The 24,378-nt window shown below is 68.0% G+C and overlaps 3 protein-coding genes across 4 annotated transcripts in view; 1 reads left to right on the top strand and 2 right to left on the bottom strand.

Annotated features, from left to right (window-relative positions):
* LOC308191800 (phosphofurin acidic cluster sorting protein 2-like) overlaps positions 1–12,195 on the top strand; it is a 50,923-nt gene extending 38,728 nt beyond the window's left edge. The window contains exons 7-24 of the mRNA XM_080584647.1: positions 1,132–1,212; positions 2,002–2,061; positions 2,420–2,571; positions 6,363–6,456; positions 6,805–6,876; positions 7,123–7,253; positions 7,383–7,515; positions 7,640–7,744; positions 8,700–8,806; positions 9,004–9,158; positions 9,247–9,357; positions 9,445–9,547; positions 10,196–10,238; positions 10,326–10,368; positions 10,456–10,597; positions 10,717–10,940; positions 11,149–11,262; positions 11,347–12,195. Coding sequence (XP_080440773.1) covers positions 1,132–1,212; positions 2,002–2,061; positions 2,420–2,571; positions 6,363–6,456; positions 6,805–6,876; positions 7,123–7,253; positions 7,383–7,515; positions 7,640–7,744; positions 8,700–8,806; positions 9,004–9,158; positions 9,247–9,357; positions 9,445–9,547; positions 10,196–10,238; positions 10,326–10,368; positions 10,456–10,597; positions 10,717–10,940; positions 11,149–11,262; positions 11,347–11,462 — 1,986 coding nt within the window. The 3' untranslated portion in view covers positions 11,463–12,195. The remainder of the gene's footprint in view (positions 1–1,131; positions 1,213–2,001; positions 2,062–2,419; positions 2,572–6,362; positions 6,457–6,804; positions 6,877–7,122; positions 7,254–7,382; positions 7,516–7,639; positions 7,745–8,699; positions 8,807–9,003; positions 9,159–9,246; positions 9,358–9,444; positions 9,548–10,195; positions 10,239–10,325; positions 10,369–10,455; positions 10,598–10,716; positions 10,941–11,148; positions 11,263–11,346) is intronic.
* A 188-nt stretch (positions 12,196–12,383) lies between these two features.
* Positions 12,384–22,744, bottom strand: LOC308191799 (cullin-9-like). 2 transcript variants are annotated; one of them, XM_080584645.1, is made up of 29 exons: positions 21,958–22,744; positions 21,462–21,616; positions 20,889–21,377; positions 20,627–20,762; positions 20,101–20,291; positions 19,613–19,967; positions 19,283–19,478; positions 18,950–19,157; positions 18,649–18,842; positions 18,354–18,571; positions 18,046–18,259; positions 17,785–17,890; positions 17,300–17,527; positions 17,074–17,164; positions 16,825–16,996; positions 16,551–16,656; positions 16,324–16,419; positions 16,062–16,237; positions 15,726–15,859; positions 15,468–15,644; positions 15,163–15,272; positions 14,895–15,077; positions 14,513–14,661; positions 14,182–14,404; positions 13,935–14,100; positions 13,698–13,843; positions 13,459–13,576; positions 12,852–13,054; positions 12,384–12,759 (listed from the first exon to the last, which is right to left on the bottom strand). In XM_080584645.1, exons 1-29 carry the CDS (start codon positions 22,598–22,600, stop codon positions 12,475–12,477), a joined length of 5,868 nt encoding a protein of 1,955 aa, XP_080440771.1. In that variant the 5' UTR covers positions 22,601–22,744; the 3' UTR covers positions 12,384–12,474. The 2 variants fall into 2 exon arrangements, with proteins under 2 accessions (XP_080440771.1, XP_080440772.1); XM_080584646.1 differs by having other exon boundaries at positions 12,852–13,048.
* A 55-nt stretch (positions 22,745–22,799) lies between these two features.
* MRPL2 (mitochondrial ribosomal protein L2) lies at positions 22,800–24,375 on the bottom strand. Its single transcript, XM_080584664.1, has 6 exons — positions 24,069–24,375; positions 23,829–23,952; positions 23,620–23,735; positions 23,426–23,536; positions 23,121–23,194; positions 22,800–23,035 (listed from the first exon to the last, which is right to left on the bottom strand). Exons 1-6 carry the CDS (start codon positions 24,313–24,315, stop codon positions 22,820–22,822), a joined length of 888 nt encoding a protein of 295 aa, XP_080440790.1. The 5' UTR covers positions 24,316–24,375; the 3' UTR covers positions 22,800–22,819.
* Between the last annotated feature and the right edge of the window lie 3 nt (positions 24,376–24,378).

The raw sequence follows: 24,378 nt of genomic DNA, 5'->3' as shown, positions 1-24,378 counted from the left end.
GCGTCTGCATCACCCCAAGCTCCCTCATCTCCCTCGCAAACATTTGTCATGGTTTCAGAGGGCAGAGAGCCACAGTACCTGACAGCAGGAAGGACTGTGGTGCATGAGGACTTTGGAGAGCTGCAGTGTACTTGGATGAGCCATAGGTCTCACCCTTGTGTCCTGGGAGCTGTCTGGTCTGCAGCACAAAACGCCTGCTGAGCACCTTGCACCGCGGATGCTATCCCTTCTCGCTGCAATAACAGGCCAGAGGCTGTCCTGAGCTGCCCTCTCTCTTGGGGAGAACAGAGCTTTTAGGAAGAAGTAGTTTGGGTCTTAAAATGGTCAGGAGGCAGACCCATCCCAGCGCTGTGATGAGCTGTGCCACTGCTGTTTGCAGTCCTGCTGTTGTGCTGCGTACACTCAAGGACTAAAAAAGCCTTGTGGTGGCACGCTGGTCAGGAGCAGCGACAGTCCTGAGCAGCTCGGGATCCACCACATCACCTGCCCCATGGTGCCAAGCTAATACATCAGTACTCCATGTGGAAGCCGCGTGTTTCTCTGAGGCTGATCCCTGGAAGAACACTTGCATGACCCGGGGAGGCCCTGGCTTGTGGCCTCGGCTTCCTCTCCAACCCCAAATATCCCGTCTCTGCCACTGCTGGGTGAAGAAGAGAGCTGGGGTCAGCAAGCTGTATGCACAGGCTGTTTCTCCTTCCCCTGCTCTGCTTGCGTGGCTGTGGACAGGGGCTGGGGGCGAGGAGCAGGGCTCCCAGCTGCTCTCCCACATGTGCAGTCAGGGTGCTGTGCTCTCTGAGCTAATGCTGGAGAGGGGAGAACAGCACGTGGGTCGTGGGGAGGCTGAGAAAAGAGGTTTAGGTTGCAACAAGGACATTGCAGAAGGCTGCTGTGCCTCCCCTGCACCTTGCTGGCACGTTGTCCCCCTGGAGGGGCAACATCACTAATAAAGAAAGTCTGCTGGGGGAGAATGGCAAGGAGGGAGAGGAGCAGGAAAGTGAGAAGCAAGCCTCTGGGAGAGTGGGCCAAAGCTTTTCAAGGTGGGAGGTAAGCGTGGGGCGGGGAGGCTTCCAGGAGCTGCTGCTCCCTGCAGCACCCGAGTTGCTCTGACGTGCTGTGGCCTCTTGCCCGCAGGATCTGTTTGATGAAGAAGACGACTTGAGGAAAACCAAGAAGGCCAGGAGGAAAATGATCCGAACCACGTCAATGACCAGAGTAACATCTGCGTTTCCAATGTGATCGAAGGGATGGAAGGGACTCAACTTCCTCCCCTCCCTGCAGAGCAGGGGCTGGATTTCGGGGCAGGGGGTTGCTGGCACTGGTGCAGAGCAGGCGATGGAGCCCTTGGCTCTGAGCAGAATGGGAAAACCTCCTGCCTTCACTGGATTAGCTCACTGGCCAGAGCCATACCCCAGCTCGTGGCCTGAGCCATGCTTAGCCTGGCTTTGTGCACCTGATGATCTGTGGGCAATGGTTCTGACTTGCTGCCGTGACACGGTCTCTTCTCCTTCTCTCCCTGAGGAGGGGGAAGGCTGGCACAAGTAGGGCCATTGGCAGCTCTTCTGCCGCTCAGCAGAAGGGGGGAGCTTCCCTGGCAGCCCCCTGCTCCCCAAGCATCTCCTTATCCCTGTCAGGTCCCTGGGCACCTTCTCCTTGAGTTTGTTCCCCAGCTTTTATCGATTGAAGGCAGCATTCCTCAAACGGGTGTTCTGGGAGACAGGGGATTTAAATGGAGAGAAAGTGCTCCTCCAGCCTGTAGCAGAGTCATAGTCCCTGCACCATCCCTCATGCCCCAGTCAGCAGCGTCTCGCAGAGTCCACATTTAATCCAAATCCTACAGCAAATTTAAGGACCCAGGTAGATCCTAGCTGAGCGTGGGCCTGTGGACCCAGAAAAGAGCCAGTGGGCTGTTAAAGAGAGCAACTACGGGCTGTGCATTTGTCGTCTCGGAACCTGTTTGGATAGTTTTGCTGACCTTTTTTTTCTCCCCTTGTTTTATTTCAGCAACCAAACTTCAAGCAGAAATTTGTGGCTTTGCTGAAGAGGTTTAAAGTGACAGAGGAGGTAAGGAGCAGGAAGGCTGCCCCACCTGGCAGCGGCTCCTCGCAGATGTGTCGGTGTTAGAGTGCTGGTTCCCGCTAACTGGGAGCCTGAGCCTGAGCTGCAGGTGCTCAGGGCTGTTCCCAAAGGTGATGTGAGGCACGGCACAGGCTGGGGCTTGGCCTTTTCAAAGCCTTCTGCCTCAAAAAGGCAACTCCGAGCTTCGTGCTCAAATCAAAAACACCTTCCCAAAAGGCCTGTTGGGGAGATGTCATGCTCATGGCAACCTCCTTTGGCCCAGTGACAATGTCACCTGCACGCACCTGGCCTGGGATGCTGATGACTCCCTAACGCTTCGTTGCCCTCTGGCTTTGTCCCACAGGTCCTGGATTCTGACCCTGTAGACCAGACCCAGGAGGTGGAGGAAGACCTGGGCTTGCTCTATGACAGCCTGGAAGAGTGCAACAACAGCGACAGCGGCCCAGAGATCGAGGACAACGAGAGCGTGCACAGTACGCCCAAGCCGACCCTGAGGTAAGGATTGCGGGAGGTCACAGGCCACCAGCACCGTCCGTGGGACCTGGAGGAATGCCCTCTGACACTTCTCTGTTGCTTGGCTTAATGTAGGCATTGTCCCTCTCCTTTCCCATTGTCATCTTCCGTTGGCGCAGCTGAGTTCCTCACTTGTGTATCCTGTTTAAAAAAAACCCTTAAAACTGCCCATAAAAATTGGGTTCCTTCATACTGACTCTCATTTGATTTCCTCCTGGTCCAGCGTCTGACACTATTCCTGACCTGCTCTAAGAGTACCTCCTGGACCTAAGCCCCTGCTGCCGCTAGCTCTCACGCCTTTCCGCTGGCAGTCCCGGCCTTCTCAGGCTTTCCACCCCGAAGCATGCCTGCCTTTTGAGCACGTTGTCTCGGGGCTGCTAGGGCCAGTCCCTGTGTCCCCGCGGGATCTGCATGTTGTGTTCCCACCCCTTGCGGAGGTGTATGGCTGGCAACCCTCAGCGACACCGCTCGTCCCGGTGGCTTGGCTTGCTCTGCCGAGCACTGCTGACTTGGCACGGAGGTGCACTGAAACCAGGCTTTGCTCCCACGTGGCCCGCGTTCACCTGGCCTCCCTGCTCGTGGCTGTTCTGTTTCTGCGCTGTCCTTTCGTGGGGAAGCTGCCTCCTGTTGTCTTTCTGCTTGGCTGCCTCACGGTGCCCTGAGTCTCTTCTAGGCAAGCAGAGACCAAGCCGAGGTGACTTGTCATTATTGTCTCTAGAGTTAAGCATTTGAGTATAATTCGTGTTAGTTTGTATCCCTGGTGAGGGTGCTCAGCAGGGGCAGCAGACTTGGTCTGCCACAGGCAGAATGTTTGAAAGGAGAACTGCTGGATTCAGGAACCGCTTCAGGGCATGGGGAGGAGACAGGAGCAGGACTGAAGTCACATCTCGCACAGATCCACAAGTTGTTCGGGAGGAGACAGCGGGTGTGTGGGCACGAGGGAGCTGCTGAGGTGGTCTGCTCGGGTCTCCGAAAGGAGTTTCATGTGATCCCTCACCGCAGGCCTTAAAGAAACAGAGGCGCTGTGGGAGGAAAAGGATGGTGGTCCTGTGGTCAGATAACAGCTTACATGTGCAAAGCTGTGGAAACTTTAAGAATTAAAGCCTGCTGAGTGCGTTTAAATATAAGGCCCTGCTCTGGCTCTGCAAATCCACCAAGGTCCAGTCCCTGGGAGAGCATCCTGCCGTAGGTGCTGGTGTGTGCTTGCGCCCGCCCTGACAGCCCGTCTTGGGCGTTGCTGTCTCTGGTAGGACAGCCTGGTGGGCCCCGGGCTGGTTTTCAGCCTGCTCCCGGCGTCCCTAGCTTGGTGTGCACTCTGTTCTCCGGTTCTGGCAGTGCTGAGCGCGTACCTCCTTGCATTCCCGTGGGCTGCGGGGTCCCAGTGCAGAGCATTCTCACCCTGGTTGCCTCAGGAAGCTGGTGGTGATCTTCCAACCCAGCCTGTAAATTCAAGAGGTGCTCCTCCTGTTGGGTTTGTTTTTTTGTCCTAGACAGCCTTGCTAGACACCACAAAGCTCGTGTGGAGCACAGGTGTTCAGGTAGTCCTTGAGAGTGAGCGGTGGCTGCTGCCCTGCCTGGGGGGCAGCTGGGGGCTGTAAGACCTCAGCAGTCAGAGCCTGGGTCTGAAGAACAGAGGGGAAGGAGCAGAATTCTCCTTGGGTGGCTGAGAATATGGACAGCAGGGAAGGAGGCTATGGAGAAGGGCCTGGGATTTACCTAAATCTGAACCTGCTGAGACTCTGACTCAGTCACACCTGGAGGAGAGAGCCTTTAAATTGCAAAGCAGGGAGAGCTGAGAGCTGCAGGAGAGCTCTGTGCTCGGCGTGACACATCCTCTAGTGACGAAAGCTTCTGGGTTGCAAGTGAGAGAGGGCAGGCACAGACACAGCTTCCAGGTGGCGGGGGGGGGGAGGCAGCCCCGTTTAAAGGGGGCATTGAAAGCCAGACCAAATGCACACAATTTGGGTGAATCCAATGTCTAAGGGCTGGGGACGCCTGCTTTTCGAGGTGCCAGCCAGGGGTGTGCCACGTCGGGTAGGACTACAGGAACAGTACAAAGGAGAGGTGCTGGCTGGGGGCTGTATTTTTAGAAAGCTTAGCATATTTCTCTGCTTTGACTCTTTAAGTTTTTAATACGGTCTGTCTGAATGGGTTGAAACTGTTGGCTGAGAAAAGGCAAGTGCAGAGTAACGACTGTGCAGGGTGGTGAGGGTGCCTGAGATCCTGTCGTGGAGACTGGAGAGGTGGAGAGAGCAGAAATGTGCTAATAACAGGAGACATCAGCTACCTCTGTGTGACCTGGGGAAAATATCTCATGGGGGCACAATGCAGACTCCAAATCTGTGGCTTTTGTGAGTGAACGTGTCGTGAAGCAGCTGGCCGTGGAGCTAGCGAGGGGAAAATCGAGCCATGAGTTCTCCTGCCAGTCTGTAAGCGCTGCTGCTGAAGGGCTGCTCTGTGGTGGGACCATCACTTACTGAGACGAAACGTCCCAGCAGGAGCAGTAAAAGCAGAGAACCCGGCCCTGTTGTGCCTGGCAGCACGGCGTGCTGTGTACAAACGAGGAAGTAAAGAGAATGAAAGCGCAAGGGGCAGCCAGGACGTTCAGAAGCCCGTGGGTGTCCTGCAGAAAGCTGCAGATGAATCCAGACGAGGATAAAGGTGGAAAGGTGGAAACCCTGGCAGGGTCCTAACAGAAGAACAGCTCCGTGTCCTACACTTGTGGTCATCCCTGCAACCCAGCAGGCCTGTCTGCACAGCAGCCAAACCAGGAGAAAGTTTTGCTGGGAGTGAGCACAGACAGACAGACAGACAGGCAGCTCAGGGGGAAGTTGCCTCACTTCTCTAAGGGGAAGCCGCACGTTGCGGGCGGGCTGCCCTGCTGCAAGGGTCCTGGGAGAGCTGCCAGTGAGGTCCAGTGGTGCAGCCTGCTGGTTTCCCAAAGGCTTCTGTGGTCCCTGAGCAGCCCACAGGCCATGGAGGGGGCCTTGACAAATAAACAATGGGTGGAAAGTGGGGATGCGAAGGTGGAAGCGGGCAGCCCTCGCCGTGGTGGCAGAGACCCTCCTGCTCCCCAGCAGGGGTTCCCGTGTTGACCCCTGTGACTTGGTGTGGCACTGTGCGGCTCTACCAAAACATCAGCGCTGAGACCTTAAAAAAAAAAATATATAAAAGCGTAAATGTTAGGGAACAAAAACAGGACGTTGCAGTACTGCCGTGCTACCTGCGGTGCTGCTCTGTCCGCAGCGCTGCGGCCTCAGAGCCCTGGGGAAGGGGAAAGCAGGAAGGGAAGGTGGAAGCTGCAGCTGGAGGTGTGCAGCAGCAGTGTTCGGAGAGAAGGAGCCCTCCCCGGAAAAGGGGGAGCAAAAGGGAAGGCAGCAGAAGTCTGTGGGAGCCCTGGTGGCGTGGAGGGCAGCACGTTTGGGTTGCGGTGTTGGCAGAGACCCCGCACCGGTGAGGTAGACAGCTGCCTAGCTGGGGCTGCCTTTCTGCACCCTGCGGTGGCAGGGGATCACCGGAGGGGGAAATGGCTGCCGGCTAGGAGGCAGAGACCTGCCTCCAGTTCCCTGGGGTCACAGGTTTTAGCCTGCTGGGGCACGAGGGCACGTGGGCGTCCACCCCTGCGTCCCGCCGGGGACCTCTCCACGGTGCTCTGTGCTTGGGACAGGCCGGCGGGGGCGCGCTGGGGTCGTGGTGACTTTGTTCCTCTCTTATCCCTGCCTTTTTCTCTCCCGTCTGTCTGTCCGTCCGTCCGTCTGTCTGTTTCTCTGCAGGCGTTTCTTTGAGGGAGTCTCTCATTCTGGTTCCCAGACTGAGATCGGCAGTCTGCACAGCCAGAAAGGGCAGGATCAAGAGTCGGGCAGCCCTGTGAGTTACACCACCACCACCACCACCACCACCACCATCTCCTGTCCCCCTTCCCTCCCCGGCCAGCCCAGCACCCCCGCAGCGCCCGCAGCTCCCTCTGAGACCAAACCCGGGGCTGCTCCTTCCCTTCTTTCCTCTTCTTTTTCCCAGTGCCAGCGGACAGGTAGCGATAGCCTTCCTGGCAAGGCAGGGGGGCGTCCTCTGGGGCCGGTCCCAGGGGGATGCCAGGCTCCCCCGTGGGAGCATGTGCTGCGAGGCCGGGCCAGGTCCCACTGCGGGCATGGGTCACCGGCAGCCGCCCCGCGCGGGGCGCTCCGTCCTGCCCTGACCCCGCTCCCTGTCCCCCAGGGCGAGGCAGAAAAGAGGAAGCCGGGAGCGCCGCGAGCGCAGGAGGAGCCGGGAGCCGAGGTCCCCGCAGTGGTGAGTCCAAGCTACGGGGGGACGGAGCGGGGCTGGAGCTCCCTCGGGCACCGCCTCGTTCCCTGGGATGGGCAGAGGGGGCTGGAGAACGGCAGGAGCGGAAGGAGGGTCAGGAGATGGGGCTGCAGGAGGTGCAGCTGAGCCCTGTCGAGGCCCTGCAGCCTCAGCTCTGCTGTGGGGCCAGCAGGGCACGGGGAGCAGGGTGGGGAGCAGGGTGTGCACGACGTGACTGTGTGTGGCCCTCAGGAGCTGGCCGCAGAGGAGCCGAGTCCCCGGCTGGCCCCCGCAGAGGCTGCCACGAGGGAGGGCAGCGTGGACAGGCTGGCCCAGCTGGGCCCCGGGACCAAAGCCGAGCTCCCCAGTGCCGTGTCGCCCAGGTAAGGCGGCGCCGGGCCCTGGGGCAGAGCTGAGGAGGCTCGGCGTTGGCTCGCTGGGGTGAGGGGGGGTGCTGGAGGAGGTGGGGTTTCCCCCCACACAGCGTCACCTCTCCTGCTTCTCGCTCGCAGCAAGGCGGAGAGCAAGCAGCTGTGGCGTCCCCGCAGCACCTCCGTGAAGGACCGGCAGAGCTCCAAGGGCCAGGGCGGCCGCACCAGCAGCCTGGACAGCGAGAGCTCTCCTGACTCGTGGCACAGCACCCAGGTGAGGCCCTGGAAGCCTCCTCACCCGCAGGTCTCTCGCCCGAGAGCCCTGCTGGGCCCTCTGCTGTCAGCAGGTCGCCTGGGGCAGCCTGCCGAGCCTAACTTTGGCGGTGATGCCGTCCTAGGTGCCCCGAAAGTCTGTTTACGATCAGCTGAACCAGATCCTGGTCTCCGACGAGCACCTCCCAGAGAGCATCGTGCTGGTGAATGTCGCCGAGTGGCAGGGGCAGGTAGGTGCGAAGGGACGGGGGGTTCTCCCGGCCGGGGCAGGGTGTCCTGGGGAACCCGGTGCCAGCTGGGCCCTCCTCTCCCCCGCCGCATGGCCCTTCTTGGGGGACACGGTGCATCTGCAGTGCAGAGCTGCGTGCACAGGTCTGTCCGTCCACCTCCTCCATCGCTGCTGGGTCCCCAAAGCACAGCACCCGGAGCAGTCCCAGCAGGGATGCCTAACAGGATGCCTGCCTCATGCCCTCGCTGCTTGGTACTGGTTAGAGCTTTGCTGGGTGCCACAGCGGAGGTGCCGGACTCCCCCTGCTGGCACCAGGCCCCGGGGAGCGGAAGAGGCACTGCTCCCTGCTTGGAGATGGAAGGGCCTGCTGGAAAATCAGGGCAGGGCTTGTGGCAGGAGAAAAGCTCCTTGCACATCCTTGGTGTGTTCCTGCTCTAGCTCTCATCCTGAGAAGGGAAAAAGGAGTGGTATCTGCTCCCAGACCCTGACGTGGCCTCTTCTAAGCCCCCCGGTCTAGCACAGCAGCGCCGTTCAGCTGCATGCAAACACCTGAAGAGACGCAGAAGCGTTTTGGAGTGCCGTGGGAGAGAGAGCCAGAGAAGGGAACGAACAAAGGAGGGACTGAGCACAGAGCTGGGCCCTGCTCTGGGGTGGCAGGGCTAAATCAGAGGGTCCCTTGATCAGCCCCGTTATCTCAGGGAGCACAGCCCGGCTCCTGGGACAGCTGTGCCCTTGCCAGTGCAGGCTGGTGACTGCTGTGCTCAGAGACGAGAGCAGGGGCTGGGAGGAGCGGGGACACTCGGGTAAGCAGCCAGGGATGTCCGGGTGGTGGCAGCCCTCCCGTGCAGCGCGCGGTGGGGACAGGGGCCCCAGCCCCATCCCAGTAGGGCCTGGGCAGGTGTGGCCCCGTGGGGCACCCGCGGCTTGGCTTCACCCCGGGCTCTCTACCTTGGCAGTACGTGAGCGAGCAGCTCCTGGCGCACAAGCAGCTGGTCGTGTCCACCTGCTCGGTGGCGGACATCCAGGCGGCCTTCAACACCACCGTCTCCCGCATCCAGCGATAGTGAGTGCAGCTCGGGCTCAGTCCGGCGGCTCCCTGCCGCTGCGGGGAAGGGCCGGGGAGGGCACCGGTCCCCCCGGGGCTCACTGGGACGCTGTGGCAGCAGCGGGCTGGGCTTGGCTGGCCTGGCAGGGCACGTCCCCGTGCCACCCGCTGAGCCACCAAGGGTCCATCACGGTCTCCGTCTCTCCCTCTGGCAGCTGTAACTGTAACTCCCACATGCCTCCCCCGGTGAAGGTGGTCGTGGCAGGGGACCAGAGCTACCTGAGCGTGGTCCTCCGGTTCTTCGTGGAGCAGCTGGCCAGCAAGACGCCCGACTGGCTCAACTACCTTCGTTTCCTGCTTGTGCCACTGGGTGAGAGCCACCGCGAGCCTGGCTTGTCCTCCCCCACCGCCCCAGGCCCCCCCCCGCCTGGAGCCAGCGTCCCCCTTCTCGCCCGCAGGCTCCCACCCTCTCGCCAAGTACCTGGCCTCGGTGGATAACAAGTACAGCACCCTCTTCCTGGACACGGCGTGGCGGGAGCTGTTCAGCAGGGCTGAGCCGCCCGCCGCAGGTGAGGAGCGGGGCCCGACGGGGCCGGCGGCGCCCCGAAGGGAATCCCAGCAGCACTCGGTGCCCTCACCGCTCCCTGTGCCCGCAGACACTGTGGACATCGCGGGCCGCGTCACCCAGTTCATCGCCGGAGCCAGCCTCTCCCACCAGCTCCCCATCTCCGAGGCCATGCTGACGTACAAGCAGAAGAGGTGAGCGTAGCCCGCGGTCGCCTTTCCTGCCTCAGGGGCACGCGGGAGACGGGGGACAAGCTGAGTGAGGCCACGCGCTGCCCCCCCCCTGCCACCCCCTGGCGTGCACGGCCCCCGCAGCGGCTGCGGGACGGCGGGGACGGACTGCCTGGGCTGGGCCGGGCCGGGCTGGGGGCTGCGAGCCAGCACCGTGCCGCCCCGGGGGGTTGACGCTCGTGTTCCAGCTGCGCTCTCACCTCTCCCTTCTCTTGGTTTCTGGCACCCAAGGAAGAGAAGTCTCTATTTTGATTTTTATATCAGGTATTGGCTTGTGCTTGCTGTGCCGCTGCCTGGCCCGCCCTCCCTCCCCACCCCATGTGCGTCCGTCCCCCTTGCCGTGCAGAGGAGCCGCGGCCCCAGAGCGGGGCAGGGCTGCCCTCCCGCATGCAAGCCCTCTCCCGGCACCGGAGGGGCCGACTCCTTGCCTCCTTGTGTAGCGTGCCCTGTGCTGCCATGTCGGGGACAGGGTGTCCCGGGGGAGGGAGGGCAGAGGAGAGGGGCCAGGAGCCGGCTTCGGCCCCTGCCAGCGCGAGGGTCCCTGAGCCACGAGGCCGGCCAGCGTGGCAGTCGGCGCCCCCAGCCCCTGACCAGCCTTTCTTCCTCGCGCAGCCCCGATGAGGACTCCTGCCAGAAGTTTGTACCCTTCGTGGGGGTGAGTGTGAGGAGGAACCGGGGGGCAACTGGGGCTGGGGGAGAGGGGTGGTGCTGGCGGGCTCGTCTCACTTGTCTCTCCTTGCAGGTCGTGAAGGTGGGCCTGGTGGAGCAGTCCTTCAGCGCCTCCGGTGAGTCCCTGCCCTCCCCTTCCGCACCACAGGGAGCTCCTCGGCGGTGTCCCCCAGCCCCCCCTGACCCCCCCTTTCCCTCCCCAGTGGACTCGGACGATGCCACAGCCTGCGCTCCCTCGCTGCTGAGCTCAACGCCAACCGCCAGTGGAGCAGCCCCCTACGGCAAAGAGACCGTGAGCACCCCGCCGCCCTCCCCGTCTGTCAGCAGCGGCCTCTCGGGGGCCGGGTAAGGAAGCGGGTGCTGGGGCACGAGGGTTTGGGGTGCTCCCAGGCCAGGCTGCCGCGTCCCAGGGCTGCCCCGGGGCAGGCTTCAGCTGGGTTACGGGGTGCTCCCCTCTCGGCCAGGTCTCTGAGCCCCGGCGTGGAGGTGATGGGCCTGCAGGTGGACTACTGGACGACCCAGGGGCTGGACAGGAAGAAGGAGGGCGAGAAGAGGGAGACGGGCATCAAGAACACGCTCAAGAGCAACTTCCGCTCGCTCCAGGTCAGCCGCATCCCCGGCATAGGGGAGCTGGTGCCGCCCAGCACCATGGCCATGACCGTGGTCACCAAGGAGAAGAACAAGAAAGGTAACTCCTAAACCTGCCCTGGGGGGCTCTCCAGTTTTGGGGGCACAGCCAGTTGTAAAAAGGGCAGGGGGGGAGCTTGTGGGAGGGCAGAGCTGGGACCTGGCGCAGCAGGAACAAGGCGGTGAAGGCAGCCCTGGGGCGAGGGGTCCCGCTCCGGGCCGGGTGGGGACATCCTGACATTGGTCTTGTCTGGCCACGGCCCCCCCAGTGATGTTCCTGAGCAAGAAGCCGAAAGAGAAGGACCTGGAGCCCAAAAGCCAAGTCATCGAAGGGATCACACGCCTCATCTGCACAGCCAAGCACCAGAACACCATGCTGCGAGGTGAGGGGAGGCGCCAGCCCCATGGGGCCGCGGGCGCCAGAGCTGGGGGCCGGGGCTGCGCCTCACCGCCCCCTCTCCTCTCAGTCTCCATAGACGGGGTGGAGTGGAACGACGTGAAGTTTTTCCAGCTGGCGGCACAGTGGCCGACGCATGTCAAGTACCTCCCCGTGGGCATCTTCGGCTACTCGAAGAGCGTGTGAGACGCGGGGCAGCCCTGGGATGGAGCTGAGGAGGCGGTGGGCCAGATGTGCTCGCAGCCCCCCCGCTCCGCAGCCCAGCCCCTCCAGCTCTGCAGAGGGACCTCCACACCCGCCCCGCTCCCCGGGGGCCGAGCCCCGTGACGGTGAGGCCACTGAGACCGGCTCCACGCATCCTCCGACACCAGCCAGGGCACCACGCCATCTGCCTCCCCTCACCCCCAACAGCAGCCTGGGACAAGGGTTGGCACCGGCCAGCGTGGACCCGGGGGGGGGTTCTCCGGGCCCCCCTTTTCCCCGCTGCGGCCGTCGGGGCCCCAGCTGGGCTGGGCCCGGGCAGCTTCCCAGCGCCGGAGCCACAACCGGGGCTGCTCAGCGTGGAGGGGGGGCGGTGCTGAGCAGGGCCCCCTGCCCTCGACCAGCCCTTGCTGCTGTCCCCACGCTGCTGGGGCCTGGCCCTGCCCCACAGGGCTGAGCCTCAGCCACGCTCCTCGTCCCCCCGCAGCCCCGCTGCTGCGGCTGGCAAGGTGCTGCCGAGGCCGGCCCCAGGCTGCCGGGGGGGGGATCACCCCTCATGTCCACATCCCTCCCCGACCAGCCCTGCCCCAGGGTGCTGCCAGCTGGAGGTGCAGCATGGGGGCACCTGGGTTTTTTTTTACAAGATTCTATTTTTTTTAAATTTATTGTACGGTTACTTTTCGGGATTAATTTTAATAAATTAATGCTGGTACCATTAGGGCGGCGGTGGTGTGGCTCCCTCCATGCCCAAGGGCACGGCTCAGCGAGAACAAAACAGCGTGAAGGCAGCAACCAGCACCTCTCGAGCAAGCAGGGCCACCCCAGGGAGGTGGAAGCCAGAGGCATAAGCCCACCACCTCCACCCCAGGGGCCAGCTGCAGCTCTCTGACAGATCAGCCACTGGGACTGGGTGCAGCTTGGCTCGTTTATTCAAAATGGAAGTCCTCACGAAGGGCTGGGCCCAGCCCCTGTCCTGCTGGCCCAGCCTGGTCCTTATCTACCTGAAGGTGGAGAAAGTCTGTCTCCTTTCAGCAGCGGCTGGGCTTGCACCTGTCTTGATCTCTACAGTCTGGAAGGCAACTTGGGGCTGGGCCTGGGAGGTGGGAGGCGGTGGGGACTCAGCAGGGACGTACTCCAGGACGTGGGGCCTCCCTTCCTGGCGCCGCAGGTAGCCCTGGTTCAGCAGGTGCAGGACGCAGGACAGCACGTCCACGCTGTGGCAGCAGAAGCTCAGGAACTGCAGCCCCGGCCCCAGCTCACCCTTCTGACAGGCATCGATCACCTACAACAGCGAGGGAGCGCTGCGCTGCAGGGCAGCACGCGGCACGGCACCCGGGCGGCCCCTCCACGCCCCCCCACCTTCAGCCTCCATACCCTGAACACCAGGTTGTCGATGTGCAGCTGCTTCTCCGCCTTGAGGACACGGGTGATGAGGCAGCAGAGGACGTTCCTCTTCCTCTCCAGGGCGCCGCTCTCAGCCCTCTCTGCCCGCAGGTACCTCTGCCGGGGCAGCAGCCTCAGGTGGCGGCCGGAGGCTTGGGCCAGGGCCGCCCGGTTCAGCCGCAGGGCACCTGGAGCTAGCACCCGGCCCACGGTCAGCCGGGCCCCGAGCCGGTCCCTGCAGGAGCCCCAGGGCGCCCGCGTGGCTGCTGCGCCCGGCCCGGGGCCTCCCACCGCTGCTGTCACCCCACGCCCCGGCCCCACACGCGGCCCCGAGCCCCAGCACCACGCAGACCAAAGCCAAGACCCAACCGCCCGCGCGGCCACGCGCCCCCCGCGCCGCCCAGCCCCGATCCCCAGCCCCACACACGCCCCCACCCCAAAGCCCGGCCCCGCACCCAGGCCCCAGCCTCGTCCCCGGGGCTCAGCCCCAGCAGCCGGACTCGCCCCGGCCCGCCCGCATCCCCCCCAGCCCCTCCGCCCCCACCCAGCACCCAGGGGCGGCCCAGCACCACCCGAGGGTGCCCAGCCCCGCGCTCACCCCCCAGCGCGCAGCTCTGCACCAGGACGCCCTCGCCCTCGGTCAGCGGTGCCAGTGCCTGCTGCAGCAGCTCTGCGGGGAGCCCCGTGGCCCGCAGCAGGGACTCCACGGCCACCTCCTGCGGGAGGGGAACAACGGCCAGGCGAGAACCTCAGCGCCCGGAGACCCCCGGAAGGGGGGCACGGCCCCGCTCGGCCCCGGCACCGGCTGCACCCCGCCTCCGCGGCCCCAGCTCCTACCTCGGCGCCGTTGAAGCGCAGCAGGACGTACATCTGCAGCGTGGACACGTGCAGGACGCAGTCTCCGAACCGCAGCTCGGCACGGCCCAGCCACGTCCACTGCAGGCGCCGGGGCCTCGCGCACGCCCAGCCCCGCTGGCTCTGGCCTGCCGGGGGACACCAGCGCCAGGGCCGGGCAGCGCTGCCGGGCGTCCCCCGCACCCGGCGGCACCGCCGGGCGCCCCCCGCGACACTCACTCTGCCCGCAGAAGGCGGCGAAGTCGCCCAGCGGGGAGCTCAGCGCTGCCGAGAAAAACCTCCCGGGCTCGTCCATGTGGCACAGCGGGGACACGGGCCAGCAGCGCGGGGACAGGGCCAGCACCGTCACCTCCGGAGCCTCCGCCGCCGAGGCCTCCCCCGGCGCCTGGGCACGCGGGTGCGAGGGCAGCTCAGGACCCCACGAGGAAAACGGCGGCCCCCGGCCCAGCCCCGCCGCCCCGCTCACCTTGTCCTCGGGGCTCTCCGGGCCCGCGCCCAGCCCCAGCAGCCGCTTGTCCCGCTCCTGCAGCTGGAAGAGGCGAAACTGCTGCCGGAGCTCCTCCGACTCGGCCAAGTCGCTCAGCATCTCCTGGGGGAAGCGGCGGGGGAAGCACAGCCCAATCTGCTCCAGGACGGCCCCTTCCAGCCACGAGGGGCCCTGCGCCAGGAGCCGCTCCCCCAGGTACAGCCTGCCACAGCCACGGCGCAGGTCAGGGCCGCCGCCGCCACCCAGCCCCGGCCTCGCCCCCAGCCCGCGGGCCCTGCGCCGGGCCCTGCGGGGCCACGGCCGCCCTCACCGGTAGAAGTGCTCGAAGGTGTGCGCAAACTCCAGGCCACTGAAGACGACGAAGGGCTCCAGGACCTGCTGCAGCAGCCCCGTGCTGCCCGCGGCCCCGTGGAGCTCCTGGATCTTCCCGTCCAGGTAGCGGGCAAACCGCTCGCTCACCTGCGGGGGACGGGGCTGGGTGTGCGGGGGGCTCGCGGGGTGGGCACAGCACAGGGACGGGGCAGCCGCCCCGCAGGGAGCAGGGGGGGAGCCCCCAGGGCTCCCGGCAGGGGACGAGGGCCCCTGGCACAGCCCAGCGCAGAGCTCCGTGCCTGCGGCTGGGCACGGGCGCCCTCAAGGGCCCCGGGATGGCCGCTGGGGCCCGGTGCCAGCGCCGCGCTGCCTGGACTCACGTGCAGGGCGGCGAGGAAGGAGAGCCGCAGCAACGCCCCCGCGAAGCCCTGGCCCAGGGCCACCACGAAGGCAGCCCGCTGCCCGAAGAGCTCCTCCGTGGCGCCGCGCAGGCGCCGGTACAGCCCGCAGTACCGCTCCGCCACATCGGGCGCCTGCCCCGCCGCCTCCAGGAACCGCTGCACCTGCGGGGAACGGCACCGGAGGGGTGAGCACCCGCAGCCCCGTCCCGCTGACGCCTCCTGCCCCCCGGCCGGCCCCCAGCCCTACCTGCTGCTGCACCACGCCGCGCCAGCACCGCACGATGCCCCACAGGCCGCTCGGCTTCTGCGCCGCCGCCACCCTGGGCGGCGCCTCCTTGTTCCTGCCCTCCTGCCCGCCTGCCGGGGCACAGCCGGGGCTCAGCGCGGCCTCGCGGGCAGGCCCCGCACACGGAGCGCCGGCAGCATGGCCACGGGGGAGGCACGGCCACGAGCCCTCCCCGGGCCCCGGGGCCCTCTGCAGAGCCCCCCGTGGCTCCCCACGGCTGCGGCCCGGGACTCGTGGCCCCTTCCCGAGGGCAGCCCCTCGCTCACCCGCCGCCCTCGCCTCCTCCGGCTCCACGCCGCCAGGGTCCACGTGCACCAGGAGCTGGGTCAGGAGCCGCACGCAGGAGCCGAAGGCGGCGCCGCGGGCCGGGGGGCGCTGGGCCGGCTCCCCGCTCCCCAGGTACTCGCTCAGCAGCCAGGCCAGGGGGCTGACGCCGCTGGGGTCTGCGAGGCCACAGAGACTCAGGGCGGGCGCCTCAGGACGGGGCGGCGCGGGGAGGGGCCCGGCGCGGCCCGAGCAGGTACCTGGGCTGGTGATGCTCTGCACCAAGGGGCTCACCAGGGCCTCCCAGCACGCCCTGCCCAAGGCCCGGGCCGCCTCGTCGTCAGGAAGGAAGCGCTCGGCGAAGTCTTGCTCGTGCCGCAGCGCCCGGTTCAGCCTGCAACAGCCAGCGGGCAGCGCGCCGTGGCACCGGGCGCTGCCGGCGGGCACGGCCTCCCCCAGGAAAGGGCTCACGGGGCCGGCAGCCCGGCAGGACGCCCCCAGCCAGGGACCTCCCGGCCAGCGCGGGACACCCCCGCTGCTCCTGCGGCCCCTCTCGGGCTGCCAGCGGCGGGGGGCACGGCCGGCAGGGAACTCACTTGCCAAAGAGCTGCAGCAGCCGCCCCCGGTCCTGGCGGATCTCCTGGCACCAGGCGAGCGCCCGGGCGGTGCAGCAGAGGAACGTCCGCCGGCACAGCTGCTCCCTGAAGACGGGCCAGAAGGTGGGCTTGGGCCCCAGCACCTCGATGCCGCGCACACGCGTGTCGATGCCGCCCTGCGGGAGAGCTCGGCCCTCAGCTCCTCGCGCACGGCCCCGCTGCCCTGCGCCGCCAGCCCCCGGGCTGGCCCCCGGCTCCCCACCTGCTGGCACCGCTTCACCCGGATCTGGATGACGGGCCAGAAGCGCGTCATGTTCCTCAGCAGCACCACCCTGCTGGCCGAGGGCAGCACGCTCACCTGCAGGCACAAGGCGAGCCCTCAGCGCGCTGCACAGCCAGCACCCGCCGCCCCCACGCTCCCCGTGCCAGACCCTCGTGGGGCAGCAGCAGGAGCAGCCGCGTGGCCCGAGCAGCCCGGGCAAGACTCACGGTGTTGAGCACCGTCCCGACGGCAGCAGGGCTGTCTCCCCCCAGCACCACCACGCGGGCTGGCATGTAGCTCGAGTCCTCGCTGGCCACCAGCATGCTCATCTCCCTGCAATGCGGCAAACGTGGTGATGCCCAGCTGCCCCCCACCAGCCCCACACGCCTCTGCCCAGGTCCCACAACCCCCAGGATGGGGCCCGTGGGCAGGGCTCGCGCAGAGCCCCGAAGCCACCTCCTCCCCGCACGGCCCCTGCCCCCCCGGGGCCCCCAGCCCTACCTGACCACCACCCCGCACTGCATGTGCACAGTGATGAAGTGGGAGCCGGTGCTGCCGTTCGACTCCCAGTAGGTCTTGGGGTTCCTGTCCGTGAGCTTGCTGGCGCGGTGCGGGTTGGAGGAGACCTGCACCTTCTCCCAGCACTTGTCCTCCCTCACCTCCACGCTGGAGCCTGCGGGCAGAGCGCGCGGAGCCTCCAGCTGCCAGCCCACGCACAGCAGGCGCGGGGGCCCCGCTCCCCACGCTCACCTCGGCACAGGTTGCGCAGAAAGACGTCGAAGAAGGGGATGCTGATGGGCCGCTGGCTCCGGCGGTGCTCTTCGATCTGCCCCAGCGCCAGCTGGGGGACGGGGGCGGGCGGTTACTGGGGGCCTGCCTCCTCCTCCCCTGCGCCCGCTGCAGCGGGCGGAGAGCCGGGGGCTGCCCCCAGACCCAGAGCCCCGCGCCGACGGGCTCCCCGGCTGCCCAGGCCCACCTGGATGCAGCCGGCCAAGATGCTGCCCGTCAGCGTCCGGTGGAGGCCGGTGAACTTCTCGCAGTCGCTCAGCAGCTCCAGCAGGGCCGGCGCCATCGGCACGGCCGAGCTGTGTTTCTCCAGGGCTTTGCCCAGGGCCTCGCGGGCGCCCGCGCGGCACATGGCCACCGCGCAGTCCTTGCTGGCGGCGGCCAGGCGGTGCAGGAAGCCGACGACCTCCTGCACCACCTGCGGAGGAGGCAGCCCTGAGCGGCCAGCCCGGCGCCGGCAGCCCGCGGGGCCCCACCGGCGCCGTGCCGCAGCGCTCCAGCCCCTCTCCGAAGGGCCCGGGCTGCCGCTGGGCACGCAGCCACCGGGACGCGGTTGTCACGGCCGCTCCCAGTGCGTGCCACGAGGCCGGGCTGCTGCGGGCAGGGGCCCCGACGCACCCCCGGCACCGCCAGCCAAGCCGTCCCCGCCCACCGGGAGTGCCGGGGCCCCCTCACCTCCCGGTCGCTGCCGTGGGTGCTCAGGGAGGACAAGCAGGGCTCCACGCACTCGTGCCAGGGCAGCGCGTCCTCCTGGTAGCCGTCCAGGAACTTGTTCAGGATCCTGAGCGGCGGACAGGGCCCGCTCAGGACTCGGCACGCAGACGGCCCCGCCAGGGGCAGCCCCGCTGCCCTGCTCCCCCTGCCAGGCCGGGGCCGAGCCCGCAGGGGCGCGTCCTGCAGGGCCCCCAGACCCCCTCGCAGCCCCCCCGGCCCCACCTGAGGATCCGCAGGCCGACGGCCTTCTCGGCCCCCAGCAGCTCCAGGCTGCGCAGCAGCATCTGGAAGCACCGGCGCTCCTGCGACGCCTCGCCGGAGGGGACGGGGCCCCCGCCGCAGAGCTGCCGCTCCAGGGCAACCACCACGTCCTCGGACAAGGCGCCGTCCCCCGGGCCGCCCGCGGGCTCCCTCACCTCCAGCAGGGCCTCCGCGCCTGCGGGACCGGGACCAAGGAGGTGGCGGGCCCAGCCCAGGCACTGTGCCTGCCGCGGGGCATGGCACGGGGAGGGGGCGCGGCCGCAGGGTACCTGGGGTCTTGGGGCCCAGGGGCAGCCGGTGCTCCGCCAGGCAGTTGATCACGCCGAGGGCCAGCAGCGCCGTGGGGCCGCCGGCGCCCTGCCCGTCCCGCCAGCAGCTCTGCAGCACCGCGGGGAGCTCGCCGCTCACCAGCCGCTCCGCCAGGCCCCGGTGGCCGTCCACCAGCATCCTCAGCACCAGCAAGCCGTTCCGCACGCCCGAGGCGCCCCTGCGGGGACACGGCGACGTGGAGCCACCCTCAGCCCCCCCGGCCCCGCGGCCGCCCGCCCCGGGCCCCGTCCCTACCCCGGGACGCTCTGCATGGCGCGCACGGCGGCGGGGATGGCGCTCAGCAGGCCTGGCGAGCCCTCGCCGCAGGCGGAGCCGATGCTGGCGAAGACCTCCCGCAGCAGCTGCGCGTCGCCGTGGCTCAGGGGCGGGGGCTTCCCGACGGCTCCTCCGGGCTCGCCGGCCCCGGCTCCCACCAGCACCTTCAGGGCCTGCGGGGCCCGGGGCGGCTCAGCGGGCGGCGGGCGCCTCCGCCACCCGCGGGCCAGCCCCAGCCCAGCCCCGCCGCCCGCGGCGTCCCCTCGGCCGCGCCGCTCACCGCCAGGCCCGCCTGCTGCACCAGGGCGGAGGCGGCGTGCTGCCGCATGCAGGCCAGCACGGCCCGCACGCCGCCCTCCATGGCGAAGGGCACGCGCCAGTCGCGCCGCTCCATCAGCAGGGCCACCAGCCGCAGCGCCAGCACCACCACGCGCTTCTCGGCCGCCTCGGCGCTCAGCAGCTCCACCGCCGCCTTCACCAGCTTCTCCCTGCGCGCGGAGGGCGCCTCAGGAGGGGGCCCTGGCACCCAGACCCTCCGGCCGCCTTCCCCTGCCCGTGTCGGGGTCACCTCGGCAGCCCCAGCGGGCAGCACCCGCGCGGCTCCCCCACGCACCTGGTCCCCGGCCCGCCCCGGGCCTCGCCGCCCTCCTGCTGCTCCGGCTCCGGCTCCTCCTGCAGGACCCTCACCATGTGCTGCAGCCCCGCCACGCGCAGCTCCGCCTCGCAGCCGCTGCTCCGGATCGCCTCCACCACCTGCGCCACCTCCTCCAGCGAGCCCCTGCCACTCGCCCCCTCGCAGCCGCCGCACGCTGCCGGAGGGCGGCCGGGCCGTCAGGGCGGCAGCAGCGCCCGCAGCCCCAGCGCCCGCAGCCCCAGCGCCCGCAGCCCCAGCGCCCGCAGCCCCAGTGCCCGCAGCGCCCTGCCCGTGCCCCGGCGGCTTCACCTCTGCTCTCCGGCGCCTCCGGGAAGCGCAGCCCTTCCCTCTCCAGCAGCTCGCCGAACAGCTGGGAATCCGACTTGAGCACCGCACAGACGCCGTCCTCGGCCCTCGCTGCCTCGGCCGGCGCAGCTCCAGGGCCGGCGCTCCCGCAGCCGGCACCCTCCGAGGACGCCGCGGGGCTGCCCCCGCCGTCCCGCTCGGCCCCCCTGCCCGGCCAGTATTTGCCATAGACGCGGGAGCTGCGCAGGTGGCCCCGGGCGCTGCCCCGGCTCTGCTCCTCCAAGACCCGCAGCACCTTCTGGGCCAGCCCCGCGGGCACCGGCAGCCGGATCAGGGCGTCCTCGTCCAGCCCCGGCAGCTGCACAGACGGGGCCGAGTCAGCCCCCGCGGACGTGGACCCCGCGCCCCCTGCGAGGGCCAGGACCCAGCCGGACACCGAGGCCGCACCGCCACGGGGCCCCGCTCCCTTCCCTCGCCCCCTCGGCCCCCACCTGCTCTGCCTGCTCCCGCTGGACGAGGCCGGCGATCTCCTCCTGCTCCTGCACTTCCAGCTGCCTCACGAAGAAGAGCAGCTCCCACCACTCGGCGCGGCTCAGCGTCTCCGCAGCCTTGCTCGGCTGCTCCCCCAGGTATGGCAGGGAGCACAGCCCCCCCAGGGGCCTGGAGAAGAACGGCTGCGCGACTGCAGGACAGCGGAGCGAGGAGAGGCAGCGTCAGCTCCGCCAGCTCCCCCTCTGCTGCAGGCCCCTCGCTCCCACAGAGAGCTCGCGTGCGGCCGGGGCACGAGGGGTCCCCGCGCCCCCCAGCCTGCCGCGGGACTGGGAGGCGACAGGAGGGAGGGAATGTGCCAGGAGCAGAAGCACGGAGCCGAAATGGGCACCTCTAGCTGAGGGCTCTGCCAAACTGCTCCCACAGCGCCTGGACCAGGGCAAGGCTCGGTCACCCAGCACCAGCAGCACCCACAGCGCCAGCAGGGCTGGTCAGAAGAGCTGAAGACCCAGCCAACGCGATGCTCACCCGCTGCCAGTTTGTGGCTGTTTGTCAGCGTCGTCCCCCTCTGCCGGCCCTCCTGCTCCTCCTGCCCCGAAGAGCCGATGATCTCCACCATGTGCCAGTGAACCCAGTAAGTGCAGCCCAGGGCTTGCCAGTACACCTGCGGAGGAGAGCATAACACAGAGGTGACCGAGGGAACAGAAGACAACCCGTGCTGCCCCCACGCAAGGCTCCACAGCAGTGCTGAGAGGCCTTTCGTTGGCCCCGTCCTCCCAGCGGCGGGTACCTGCACGGGCGGCGTGCCGTCGTTGCTCTGGCGAAACTCGCCCTCGTCCCCCGCGCTGACCTGCTCGTAGTCCTCCAGCAAGCGCACCCGCATGCCGCGCACCAGCTGCGCCCGCACGTACTCCACGTAGCTGCTGCGGCTCGGGAAGGCCGAGCGCGTCTTGAAGGCGCTGGGCTCTTTCGGTGGGGGAGCAGGGGCTGCCTGGGCAGCGGTGCAGGATGCGGCCCCGTGCTGGAAGATGGAGCGGGCGGTGCGAGGCTTCGCCTCCTGTCGGGCCGGCGGCTCTGGCTCGTGGCTGTGCTCCCAGCCCATGGCACGCAGCAGCTCCACGATGAGGCCGGCCATCGCCATGCTGAACTCAAACTCCTGCTTCACGCGGCTGCTCTCCGGCTGCTCCTCGCCCTGCTCCTCGCCGCTGCCGAGCTCGTCCAGGAGGGAAGTGACGCGCAGGTAGCGCTTCACCAGGGCGAACAGCTGCTTCCCGGGGATCTGCAACGGGCAGGGCCCTCAGGGGCTGCCTGGCTGAGAGCCTCCACCCCGGCTCGCTCCCCCGAACCCAGGATCTTCTACTACCTGTGGAAGGTGGATGTCCTCAAAGGACATGCAGCGCTCTTCCGACGATGTCGTCTCAGCAAACAGCTCCAGCAAGGTGTAGCAGCTGTCAAAGTCCATGCGCTGCTCGATGCCATCCTGCTGGCTCAGGGACAGCAGGACATAAGCCCAGCTCCCTGTAAAAGCAACAGAAACTCTTCAGGCCCCCTAAAGGCACCCCTCATGCCACCCTCAGACACATGAGAGATAAAACATCTCTCTCTCCTGTGCATGTGCACGTGCCCTGCAAGGACTACACGCCAGCTACTGGGGAGAGCTGTGTACGTGGGGAGCAATCTGGCACCAGCAACTGGGGTGGCCAGGGGGGTCTCGGTGCCAGTGACAGGAGCATGGGGGGGGGGGGGCTCTGAGCTACCAGCCACCACAGTGGGAACAGCGTGTGTCCCCAAAATCAGCTACCGGGGGCACTGCCATGAACGAGCCCCACGGCACGCTGCTTCCCTCCCAGCCCCCCCACCTGCATCGTGCGAAGCCAGGACCCTCAGCATCTCGCCGGCGCTGCGGCAGATCTGCTTCTCCTTGTGGCACAGCATCTTCGCCAGCAGGTCGAGGGCTCCCGTCTCCCTGAAGGCGCCTGCCAGCGAGCCGATGCCAGCGTAGGCGCTCAGCACGTGCACGGTGTTGAGCACGGAGGCGGCCTCGGGGGCCCCGGTGCCGCCCAGCTGCCGGCCGGCTCGCCGCACCAGGCTCCCGACGTCGGCCTCCATCTCCCGCAGCGAGGCTTCGTCCGGCGCCGCGCCGCCCGCGGGGAACGGGCCGGCCGCCCTCTCCTCCTCGGCCCGCGGCCCCGCCGGCTTCCCCTCGCCCAGCAGCGCCGGGCAGCTGGCGCACGCCTCCTCCGCGGACATCCACAGCGACACGCTCCCGGCATCGGGCCCCGCGGAGGAGCCGCCGCCCGCCGCTCGCTCCTCCGAGCGGACGAGGCTCCACCGGACCAGGTACTGCGGCTGCCCGTCGTGGCCTCGCCGCTGCCGCAGCAGCTCCCGCGGGCAGGCCTGCAGCTCGGGGCCCAGCGGCACCAGCAGGCCGGTACCGGGGGTAACGGGGCTACCGGGGGGCCCAGGCCCAGCCCCCGGAAGCGGAGGCTGCAGCGCTTGCATGATGTCAGGGAGTACCGGGCAGCCGTGACGTCACGCAGCGAGCATCCCCGCCGCCACCGGGACCGGCTCACAGAGCGAGCGGCTCCGCGCTGCTTCCGGGTGTGCGGCACGGCGCGCATGCGCGAGGGGAGGGACGGCCGGGGGCTGGGCCCTGCGAGTCCCCTCCCCCCCGTTCATTAACGGCAATAACACACCGGCGGAGGCGCACACACCGCTTTATTAGCCCAGCGTGGATGCCACGCGGGGCAGGTGCACGTAGCTCTTGAGGGGCGGCAGCGGCCTGATCTTGCGGCCAGCCCAGCCGCCCTTGCGGTGCCACAGCCCCGTGTGCGGGCGCTTGCCCAGCCAGCGGTTGCGGCCCGCCTTGCCGATCACCCGCTTGTTGTGGTCGACGTTGGAGACGCGGCCCACCGTGGCCACGCAGGTCTCCAGCACCTGGGGGGGGCAGAGGAGAGCCGTGAGCCCCCCGCTGTGAGCTAGGGGCCAGGCGGCTGGGGAAGGGCCGGCGCGGCTCCGCTACCTGTATTTGCCTCTTGGAGGGCAGCTGCACGATGGCCGTCCCGTTCACCTTCCGCAGCAGCACCCCACAAGTCCCTGCAGCGGGCGAGAGGAGGAGGGAGCTGTGCTGAGCGGCAGGACTTTGTCCCAAACCACCACGGGGAGCACGCCCCCAAACACCCGTGCCCCTCATGCAGCACCTCCTCCGGAGGACAGACCCTCAGGGACACCCTCGGGAGGCAGCGTCACGCAGCTGTCCCCACCCCTACAGGGCACGGCTTTGGGGAGAGGAGAGGACAGCCAGCGGGTGCCCCCGCGCAGACGCACCGGCCGCGCGGATGTACTGCGCTCCCTTGCCGGGGTGGCTCTCCAGGTTGCAGATCAGCGTGCCCACGGGCAGGGCCCCCAGCGGGTAGGCGTCCCCTTCGTTGGCCGACACTGCGGGGGACAACCCGGTGAGCGTGGCACGGAGCGGCCAGCGGGCCCCCAGCAGGGCGGGCACGCAGCCCCGGGGCGTGCACCTGCCATCCTGCTGATGCGGGACGAGTTCTTGATGATATCCCCCGGCTGCATGTTCTCCGTGGCGATGATCCAGCGCTTCCGGTTGCCGCCGGCCACCAGCGCGATGTCGGCCGACCTGCGGGGGGGGCGGGGGGGGGGAAGGCGCGGGCGGGCGGTCAGAGCGGGGCCGACCGCACTGCAGGACCCGCCCGCGGCGCCCGGCGCTCACCTGCACGGGTCGTATCGCACGCCGATGACCTTCTCGGTGCCCTCCTCGTAGCGCAGCCGCTGGAAGTCGATCATGCGGTACCGCCGCTTGTGGCCCCCGCCGATGCCCCGCACACGGATGCGACCTGTGGGATGGGGGGGGGTGGCTCCACACGGGTCGGAGTCCCCTCAGCCCCCCGGTTCCACCCCCAGCCCCCGGTGCCCACTCAGCCCCCGGGTCCCCTCAGCCCCCGGTGCCCACCTGTGTGGTCGCGCCCCCCCGTCTTCCTCATGCCCACGGGCCGCACCGTGTACTTGACGCGGCACTTCCACGTGGGGTCGGTGGTGCAGCGCGCCGCCGAGGCGCTCAGGCAGCGGCAGGCGGCCGCCAGGGCCCCGCCGGACGGCGATATCGCGACAGGCCGGGCGGCGGCGACAGCGGCGACAGCGGCGCGGGGAGCCGACAGCGCGAGCGCCCCCAGGGCCCGGCACAGCGCCGCGGCCGCCATCTTGCGCACCGCCCCCCCCGCCCCGTCCCGGGCTACCACTGCGCGTGCGCGTCGCGGCTACGG

This window comes from Anser brachyrhynchus, assembly GCF_964034855.1.
Source record: "Anser brachyrhynchus genome assembly, chromosome: 3".
NCBI lineage: Eukaryota > Metazoa > Chordata > Aves > Anseriformes > Anatidae > Anser > Anser brachyrhynchus.
The sequence above is the reverse complement of the archived record's forward strand: the minus strand, read 5'-3'. Positions and strand labels throughout refer to the sequence as shown.